The sequence below is a fragment of the Pseudomyrmex gracilis genome, unplaced genomic scaffold (genome assembly GCF_002006095.1).
Source record: "Pseudomyrmex gracilis isolate BER0280 unplaced genomic scaffold, ASM200609v1 scaffold_1338, whole genome shotgun sequence".
Lineage (NCBI taxonomy): Eukaryota > Metazoa > Arthropoda > Insecta > Hymenoptera > Formicidae > Pseudomyrmex > Pseudomyrmex gracilis.
Window position 1 is genome coordinate 20079 of NW_018021922.1, and position 11015 is coordinate 31093.

Genomic DNA, 11015 nt, shown 5'->3' on the forward strand with positions numbered 1-11015 from the left:
GATCTCGCCGTATCTTAACGGTGAACTTTATTTTGTATTTTTTTGTTACTCCCGCTACGTTGCCTATTCCGCGGTGTTATAATAAATTGTTTATTTTCTTANAATCTATCTGCAGTGTGGTTACTTGCGAACCTAATCCGAGATTCGTCCGGGACAGCCGTGATTAGTTATCATTCGACCCACCCCCTCTCCGTTTAAATAGAGCTNGTCGGCCCATTGTGTCGAGCGACGCATATTTTGACGCGAGTACGCGTCTGGCGCCCAAAACTACATCGAAGAATTCGTCGACTCGGTGTAGTGGTTGCTCGGTTTAACACCTTTTTCTTTCCTGCCTGTCGAGACGTTTCCTATCTCGCGGACTTCCGTTCGTGTCCCGATCTCGTATCTTTCCGTTTCGGGCGGGACGACGCGGGAATTTTCGTTATCATCCAGAAAAACGTCACAATATATATATTAGGTTGGGGAAAAAGAAATCCATTATTTTTTCGGTAGATGGCTGTAGTGATCGATATCTCGTAAAGTATCGATCAAACAATTTCAAGTTTATGCTCGTTGTCAAGGTGACATTTCACACTAAAAATTCTTTTTGCTGTTTCTTGTTTGTTCCATTCAGTTGTGAGTTACAGGGTGTTAACAATGGAAGTCAACAAAGAGAAAATTCGGTACATTTTACAGTTTTTCTTTGATAAAGGCGAAAATGCAAGCCAGGCCGCTGAAATTGTGAATGGTGTTTATGGTGCCGATACTGTAACAGCTAATTACGTGCAATTTTGGTTTCGTCGATTCCGTTCAGGCATTTTTGATGTTAAAGATGCACCTCGCACAGGCAGGCCCGTCGTCGAAAATGTCGATAAAATCACAGAAATAATCGAAGTTGACCGGCATGTTAGTAGTCGTAGCATCGCCCAGGAGCTAAAGATCGACCATAAAACAGTTTTAAACCATTTGCGCAAAGCTGGATTCAAAAAGAAGCTCGATGTTTGGGTGCCACACCAATTAACACCAAAAAACATAATGGATCGAATTTCCATCTGCGAAGCCTTGGCCAAACGGAATGAAATCGACCCATTTCTTAAACGGATGGTGACTGGGGATGAGAAATGGGTCACATACGACAATATTGTGCGAAAACGATCGTGGTCAAAGCGTGGTGAAGCAGCTCAAACGGTGGCCAAACCAGGACTAACGGCCAGGAAGGTTCTACTGTGTATTTGGTGGGACTTGAAAGGAATCATTTATTATGAGTTGCTTCCGTATGGCCAAACACTAAATTCAGATCTTTACTGTCAACAACTGGACCGTTTGAAGCTAGCGATTGACCAGAAACGGCCAGAATTGGCCAACAGAAGAGGTGTTGTGTTCCATCAGGACAACGCAAGGCCACACACGTCTGTAGTGACTCGCCAGAAACTCCGGGAGCTTGGTTGGGAAGTTTTAATGCATTCACCATATAGTCCGGACCTGGCACCAAGCGATTACCACCTTTTTCTCGCATTGCAAAACTTCCTGAGTGATAAGAAATTGGGATCAAGAGAAGATTGTGAAAATCGATTAATAGAGTTTTTCGCCAATAAGAACCAAGACTTCTATGAGAGAGGCATTATGAAGCTACCTTTAAAATGGCAACAAATTATACAACAAAACGGTGCATATTTGACCTAAATCGGACAATCCGAAACATCTTAAATAAAGTTTTGAATTTTACGCAAAAATAATGGATTTCTTTTTCCCCAACCTAATATATATAAACTATATATATTATTAGTATTACCAATTTTTCTATATTTTTAATTTGTGTAAATCACGAAAAGAATCTACATTTTACAGATGCACAATCCTAAAGTATTTAATTTATATTGTTGGATGTCGAGGAGGTTGGGTGGTAGAAGATTAAGTTCTATGCTTGAACTTATATTTTTATCTTTATTGCTCCAGTTATAATGTTCCTTACGATCCTTACGTTCCTTACACGGCTGTTCCTCACTGCGGTAAACTCTCCGGTTTGTGGAGCCACACAGTGAGCTAGCAGTCTGATCACGATCTCCGCCCTGCTTCATCGATTTACTATAAATCGATCGCGCCGATTCAGCAGGCGCACCGGTCCTAGCAACGGCCGTGCTAGTTACCAGTGCCGGTGTCGACACATGCTGCGTTGCACTTCGGACAATGCGGCGATGTGTCGCATTCTGTGGCAACCAGCAGTTCTTCCTAAAACTGCTGTTTCCCCGCAACCTAACTAGGTCATTGAGCAATGACAGTGATGTCTCATCACATTGCTCAATGGCCTCACTTTACTAACCTTTTATTTTATTTTAAAACTGCTGCAGAACATTTCCCCCCCTTTCGGGAAAAAGGAAAATGTTTGCAACCGACATTTTCCGTTATTACAATCTTACAATACCTGATTACAATCATTATTATTTTACAATATTTGATTACAATTTGGTTACACTACGTGGCACTTACAACGCTACCGTTTCAGCGTTTTGTGCACGAGTATTCTTTCGTTTTTCTCGCCGTTCCGCATTGCGTAACTCCACAGCGACACGTGCTAACTTTCTTTTTTCTTTACTTTTGACTAACTTATAAACGATCACTCCTATGATTATTATTATTATTGTAACGCCTGACGTCGTTGGGTAGATAAAGTGCGGATTTTTGTAGAATGAACTTGTACTGTTATCTACTACCATGATCAAAAAATAACCGGAATTTTTAATTTAAACCTCGCGGGCTTATCGGTTTAGAATTCTGTTGTTTGTGTCACGTTGGCAGCACTGTTACGGACACCCATGCCAAGTTTCTGCTTATCAGCTGTTCATTTACCTTTATGACAGTGATNTTTTACGTCGCGGCGATTTTTACAATGGATTCAAAACTTGAACAACGTTCTTGCATTAAATTTTGCTATAAAAATGAAATTAAGTGTTCCGACACATTAAAAATATTACAAAAGTGTTATGGTGACGATACTCTATCGAAAACACAGGTGTACCAATGTTATGAACGCTTTAAAAGTAGTCGTGAGGCTGTTGAGGACGATCTTGTCCTGGGAGGCAATCGATATCGAAAACTGATGAAAACGTCGATGGATACCGACAATTGTTGATCGAAAATCGCAAATTGACGATAAGGGAGATAGCTGAGACCACCAACATATTATTTGGATCCGTACGCGAAGCTATCCGCAAAAAAAGACCTGCTTTGTGGGGCAACAACTCGTGGATTCTCCATGACGATAATGCGCCATCTCATAATGCGTTGATTAGTCGTGAGTTTCTCGTCAAAAACAACACCAATACCATTCAACAACCGCCCAATTCACCTGATCTGGCACCATGTGACTTCTTCCTATTCGATCGACTCAAAAAACCACTACGAGGAACTCGTTTTGAGAGTGTGGAGGCAATAAAGCTAAAATCACTGGAGGCACTAATGGCTATACCAAAAACCGACTTCCAGAAAAGCTTCGAGAGGTAGATCAAACGCTGGCACAAGTGCATTGCAGCCGACGGAGACTACTTTGAAGGGGACAATTTGAATTTTGAAGAATAAACATGTACTTTTCTTTTTATAAATAAATTCCGGTTATTTTTTGATCATGGTAGCATTTCATCCGTTAATTCCGTTACGTTCGCCCGCAATTTTTTTAATTGCGTCGTATTTTCTGTCACACTTTCTATTTCTACCGGTTTGTCCTTAGCCGCGCGATTTACTGTTTTGAACTTTGACAGATTGAACCGCGGCAAATACGTAGTGATTTGTACACCGTTTATCACTTTACTCGCGTGAATCGATATACTTGAAGTTAGCAACTTGCATTGCTCCGCCAACTCTATCTCTCCAATTCCATCTACAACCTCGTTTTTTTCCTGTTGATTTTCGCAAGAAATTAGTACTCTGACTCGCTTGTCAGGGTCGAATATAACCACACACGCAATGTTTCCAATTTTATCCACACCGTGTGATTTGTCACTACTGTTTTCTCCTTACAATTTGAAAAGTCTCCCGACTTGCTAATGTAAGCTTGCACCTCGCAAGGCGCATCCTTATGCACTTTGTACACTGAATCGACGTTATCACACACGTAATCGTTCTTTATATGTTTGCATCGATCTAACTGACTTCTCATTACAATTGAATATGTCTGTCGGTTTACATCCACAGCGATCATCTGATTTTTGATCTGAGCTACCGTAAACACGTTATCGTGGTCGTGCACCGGTAGTGGCACTACCCTAAACACGTTATACTCTACAGATTTTACCAGAGGAAACTTGACAATAGTATACACACTCGCATATTTACAATAAACGTTAACTGTTACATACTCTTTAATAACTGGCCAGTTCTTCAGAGTTACAGCAAACGGAAAATGCGACCCGTGGGTCGACCAACTGCTCGCGTTCCGGAAACTTTTTAATATTAACTCGACGGGTACTACTTCCAAGTGCGCGAATGTCGTTTGTACATCCGTGATGTACCCCATGACGCTTTCCACGTCGAACTCGAGTTCGGTGATTACGCTTCCTAGCTCCATAAAATACTCGGGTAACTCCGCTTGTCGTGCGTAATTGTCCACCTTTTGAGTTATCTCTAATACCGCGTTTCTTAACTTATTTTCGTTTCTCTCAACTATTTCTTCCACGTTTTGTACGTGCGCGATTGTTGCGTTTACAACCTGCAACTGATTTCTAATCACATGTTGTAGCACCGTCTGTTTTTTGCTCAACAACTCTATTTGCTCCGATATCAGGTTTTTGTCGTCGGCGTCCATGGTGCCGAACAAAATTTTTGCTACAGAGCCTACCGCGTCCACAAGCCCCCTTCGGTAACGCGTTGGTGTACCCACGATTGTCTTAACGCGTCTGGCCAGTCTTTCTACCTTCTGCAATCTTTGCTGTAACTCTGCAACAAAACCTTCGGAAAATTCCCTATTTTCACGAACTATTGTTACATTTTCGCATGTTTCCTGTGTATCTTTCAACATGCGTTCCGCCTGTTCTACTTGCGTATATATCGTAGATACGTCTAATCTTACGACTAATCTCCACTTTTCGCTGACGTGGAGCATCGTTCTGTACTTCTCGTAGTACATACCGGGACTGTGTTGAAATTTTCGTATGTGGTATCCTTGGTCCCCGGCTCCACTCCACGCGACGCAAAAGGTAAGTATTACTACTTTTATTAACAACATTTTCCTGCAAGCAAAATGTTTTATACAATAAGCCTATATACATTATGCTTTACTTTTATCGCAAACGGTGTCGCCGAACAGGTGGAACCGCGAGCATCGGTCGTTTTACCGAGTTCGTTGTTTTTGTCACTTGAGCTTCTCTTATCGTTTATACTAATTCTAAGACTTTATATTCGACACGCGACTGTCTTTGTGCCCCGGGACCACATGGTTCTCCACGACAACGAGCACCAGTACGCCACCAACCGCAGTGTAAAGTCCACCGTACCACCTGTGTGCAAGTGTCTCAGTGTTTCTTTTGTGTAAGTGCTTCGATTTTACAAAACTCTAAGTGTACCCCTGTGCATACTTATTTTAGTACACCATGTCCACCTCCACGAGCTCCGGCCCCTCGAGCCCCCGGCGCGGGCTTTACCGTGTCCGCTCGTGGCTGCACAACCTCCAACACACCCCCAGTGACCTCTTCGAGGATGACGAGGTCACTATCACCAGGGTGGTGTCCGTCATTACTCTCAACGACAATGATGACGACTCCTCGGGGAACCCTGCTTTGGGGTCCCCTGCGGTGCCCCGCACCCCGGAGGGGTCGCCACCCCCCTCAGACTCAGAGGTGGAATTTTTATGTGCCCGGCCATCACCGCCTGCCTCTCCTGACTCGGAGGCCCGCAAAGCCCCGCTGCTCTACGACCGCTGGTGTAAGGGGGGCTACATCCTGGGGTGGAACCCCGAAAACGACAGATTCTAACGACGAGGTGACGTGTCTAGGGCCCCCTGCGACGCCGCCCCTTGTCGTCCTCTCCGACTCCGACTGAGGCGACCCGGTAAGTTTTTTCTTCTTAGTGATTTGTCACACAATAGGACCTTTTTTCCTTTCTCAAATGCTGCTGGCTTAGTTTTCCTGTCGTAGTAATGCTTGGCCTTTTCTTTTTCTTCTTAGAGTTTTTCTCGCGCTACTCGATTTGTCGCCCGCAATCCCTCTTTTAATTCTTGCGCATAGTTTTCTAAATTATACTGTGTCGACGGTGGTTTAGTTAGGGCATTTGGTATCTTTGCATAATGTTCGTGTTTTTTTGAATGTTGCCTGTGTGACACCTTCTTAATTCTCTTGAGACATGTTTCTTCCGCCTTTACTGCGCTTTTATTTCTTATTCTATTTTCTACTTTACTTCGTTTTGCCAGTTTCTCCATTTTCATGCGCAGAGTTTTGATTCTTGCTACTTTTTCTGTAGCACTCACTGGACCTTCAGGGCAGAAACATTTTTCTGGCCGTACTGAAAAATGTCCTACAAATTCTTCGGATTGCTTTTCACTTACTTCTACGATTCCTGCTTGAATGTAGTTTGTCCTAGCTCGCCCTATCATTTTGCTTCTCGGCTGTAATGCACTTTGATACGGATGCAATGCCATGGATTCCTTCTCTATTATAAGCCTTCCCTTTTTATAATTATGTACTGCATTGTACTTTTTTAAAAAGTCGTTACCTAATATGCCTGGATATTTAACAGGGAAGTCGTCTCTTACTATATACAGTATGCTTGATTTCTTTATCTCCCAGCTGTATAGTAGCTCTCATCTTGCCGATCACGCTTGCCTTATGCCCCGTTACTCCGGTTAGTTCCAATCGCTTGTTTTCCGCTGGTGTTTTCTCTTTTAAATATTTTTTCTTAACTAGTGTCATTGTAGTTCCAGTGTCATAAAGCATGTCTACTTGGCCTCTTTTTGCTTCTTTTATCGGCACTACTACCAAGTCTAATTCTGCTTGTATTGCATTTATTTCTATTGTTTGAAGCTCGGCTACTGACACAGATCTTCCTTTTCTTTCATCTTCTTTTTTTTCTTTGTCACTACTGAACGATTCGCTACTGTCACTTCAGCTTTTCTTTTTCTTGTCTTTTGCCGCACATATGGCTTTTGCAGCTCCCTTTTTATTTTTCCTGCCGTTCAGTGACCAACAATTTTCCTTGACATGCCCTGCTTTCTTGCAAATATCTACATTGCTTATCTACAGCGTTTACTTTGCTACTGCTCGGTTTAGACAATGCCACTCTGTTTGATCGGCACTCTCTTCCGTAATGTCCGATCTTTCCGCACTTGTAGCACGCGTTTTTTTCATAACTTTTTCCTATCGTTTGCTTTACTGCAAAATTTCCTACGTGGCTGGCTTTGTGGCACCGCCACCTTTTCCTCAGAGCTTGCTGCGTTTATAGCCTCTTGCAACGTTCCATAGTTGCGTGATCTTATTATTAACCTGACATCACTCCTTAAACCTATTTGGAACTGTTGCAGCGCTTGCTCTTTAATAGTACTCATAATAGTACGTTTCTCTTCTATAGTGTGCCCTTTGCCTTCCACCATAGATTCGTACAACTCCATGGCCGTTTGATTTACTTTTTGACCGTAAACCTGTGCGTTTTCATTACTCTTTTGTCGCAATGTGTTGAATTCTATTTGTAATTGTGTAGTGCTTTGCTTTGCAGAATACGTAGTTTCTATTTCTGCCTTTAACTGATCAAAATCGCGAATGTCCTTTGTTTCGAAGTCAATCAACGCCTGCCCTCTCAGCTTGGTTCGCAATACTGCTTGCAGGAGAGCGGGTTCCTACGCAGGGTTGACTATTCCCTCTGCGTACTCGCACGCATTCAAAAATTCTCGAACTTGCTCGGGTGACTTTCAAGTAAACGTCGGTATCATTCCGACCACGTTTTTTAATTTTAGACTACCGTTGTAGTCAACACGGCGCGATTTCTTACGTCGTCAGCTGTTCGTCCGTCTAACTGTTCGCTCGGACGTCTGTACACGTATCGCGTCATCGACACACCCGTCCCGCGTCCGTGTGTTTCGCGGAGTTCCGTCAATCGTCGGTCCACCGCGTTTATTCGCGAACTTATTGCTTCCAATGACCGCACTACCTGTTGTAGCATTGCGTCAGCGGAGTTGTAACCTTGCCCTCTTGTTCCCGCGGCCCCGCGCCCCGCGGGGCTGCCCGCAGTCAACTCGTTACGCATTCGGGAAATTTCGCGTTCCACTTCTTCGCGAGCCCGGTTTATATTTTGTTCGTCAAGTTCTTGATCCATACTTTTGTTATTCATTCCAACCTGCTGTCTTGTGTTAAACAACTCGCTCTCGTATGAAACTAAAGAAGACCTCTGAGTACCACTGCTCGGGGTTCCACTGTTCTCAACTCTACCGCGATTTATTACACTCTGTAAATGACTGGTTATACTACCGTCTAAATCAAACGGAAATTCTCTTTCTATAATCACATTCGGATACAAATTCCTATCCTGCCTATTTATTTCCGCTTCTTGATAAAGCGCCGCCGGTGCGGTTCTCGGTTCCCGTACCGGTAATAGACTTCGTAACAACCGCGCTACTCGCTCAGATTGTACGCCGCGTTGTTGCAAACGCCAGTTACCGAACATATGTTTCGCTCGCTTTTACAAAATATTTATTCGACTTACAGTAGTTGACCTATTTCTGCTTACGAAAGTTGTGTGGTGTTGCTGACTCAGCTTGCCTCGCGTCGCTGCTACCGTTGCCTCGCCGTTTTGCTGGTTTGTTATTTCGCTGCTTCTCTGCTCTGCTGCTACCGCTGCTTCGCTTGCGTTGGCTGCCTTGTCGCTTTTGCTGTTTTTTTGGCTGTCCTTTGCTGTTTCCTTGGTGCCCTTCCTGGCCCTACCGTCACAGCTGGTTGTCTTCTTGCCGCTCGCTGCTTCCGGAATTTCCCGACGGTAGATTTTTTTCGTTCTGCTACTGCAGTCCGGCCGCTTCCTTATCTCCGCCTTGTGTCACTGCCCGTCGCTTGACTTGCGTTAGGTCAGTATTGCCGTGTAACTGGAGACTGTGAGTTTGCAGTGTCTTCCTTTCTTTTTTGAACCCGTAGTTCGCAAGACACTTTGTTAATGACTGTTTTTCTTTTTGTTTCAGGAGCAGAGATTCCACGTAGTAACCTCCGGATATATATATATATATTTTTTTTGTACTGAAGTTTTCAGAATATAATTTTTTAGTAGAATATTCTGCGCTTCCTTTTCTTCTTTCTTTTCTCACCCAGTGTCCGTTTCCTCAATCCAATCAGAATCTCTTGCAGAGTCCCGTCCTTGACACACGGAATGAGAGATCCCACCGCTGCCACCAAAATTTGTTGGATGTCGAGGAGGTTGGGTGGTAGAAGATTAAGTTCTATGCTTGAACTTATATTATTATTCGTGTATATGAAGGACGTTCTCGGGTTCTTCATATAAAATGAATTGTTTAAAAAGTTCGGCCAGTAGGAACCAGAAGCAGGGTGTTTTTTGCAAAGATATAGTCGATTTTTTATGTTGAAACGTTTCAACTTGTATTTAAGTCATCTTCAGTCGAAAATTCTATAATTTACAATATTATTGTTTTATAATAAATTTAACAAATGTAAAAATGGATCTAGTTACAATATTGTGTAAATAAATGGCTTACCAAGTAATAAATAACACTTCAACAATATACAAAATTAGACAGAATAGATATAATGTACAGATAGATGTGTCATGCTGAGAGAGTGAACAAGAACTGAGAGGCAAAACATTGTGTTGTCAATAATAAAAGTCAAGTCTACAGGTAGAATTAAGGGTTATAGTTTGTCAATAATCGGTAAATATGCTTCATCTAACAGCTCTGTGTCTCTCATAATATTTAAACTGGTGTCTTGTTGCAATTTAATGAAAAGCATCTCGGAAGTCAATCGTTTAAAATAATTCGGTTTATTGTCAAGTATTTGGACTGAATTCCATTTAAAAGAATGGTTCGTATTTCTTTGATGTTCGGCCAATACTGAAGTCTCTTGGTTTTTCTAAACATAATTCATGTGTTCCTTAATTCTCGTGGAAATCTGTCTTTTTGTCTGTCCCACGTAATTCAAATCACATGATTCGCATTGTATACGATATACCACGTTTTTACGCTTATCAGGAAGAATAGGATCTTTATGCATTTTGATGTATTTGTTTAATTGTGAAATGTTTCTAAAAGCTATTTTGTATTTAATATTTTTAAAGAAATTATTGAGACTATTAATATTAGCCGATATATATGGCATGACAAAAACTTTCGTTGGTTCTTGTTGTTGGGTGTATTGTGATTTGTCCGATTTTGCCAATTTTTTGAGCCTTAGATTAATATATTTAAAAATGGTGTCTAACGGATATTGGTTTTCTATTAATATGTTTATAATAAATTGTAAGTTTTTGTAGTGGAATTTCGGTTCAGATAATAAGATCGCTCTATCCACCATTGACATTATAGTACCATTTATTTAAATTATTATAGTACCAATCTTATGACACATTGGATTTTGTGATAAAAAATGCAAATATCTGCTAGAGAACGTCGGCTTGTGATACCAATCACAAATCAAAACGTTATCTTCTCTGATAATCCGTGTGTCAAGAAAGGTAATGCAACCATCGGACTCTAATTCATGCGTGAACTGTAACCTACTATGCTGCGAATTAAAGACGTTAAGAATCGCAATCTCTTGATTTTTTGGGACCGCCAGTGAGATGTCATCCACATACCTGCAGTAAATAGGGATGGAAACTGTTAACAAATTAAGAACAGTAAGTGGTTTATTAATATGACAGGAACCGCAATTCCTGATGATGTTTCCGAATTACTCCAATTTGGCCAAAAATTTACCCTCCCGGTCAGACACAACAATAAAAAAACGGTGATCGAGACTATCAAAGATGTTGAATGNAACATACGTAAATTCGATACCATGTTGAAATCTAACATTCGCAACCACATAGCTTCTTACTTAAACGCTCATATTAGAGTGACA

General features: G+C 41.8%; 1 protein-coding gene across 1 annotated transcript; it reads left to right on the top strand.

Annotated features, from left to right (window-relative positions):
• Positions 1-636: 636 nt before the first annotated feature.
• On the top strand, positions 637-1662 carry LOC109862076 (histone-lysine N-methyltransferase SETMAR-like). The gene has a single exon (XM_020441974.1). The coding sequence runs from the start codon at positions 637-639 to the stop codon at positions 1660-1662; it is 1026 nt and encodes a 341-aa protein (XP_020297563.1).
• Positions 1663-11015: the final 9353 nt, after the last annotated feature.

What these genes read in the sequence shown, in the direction of transcription:
- LOC109862076 (XM_020441974.1), top strand. Translation starts at nt 637, where the DNA reads ATGGAAGTCAACAAAGAGAAAATTCGGTACATTTTACAGTTTTTCTTT.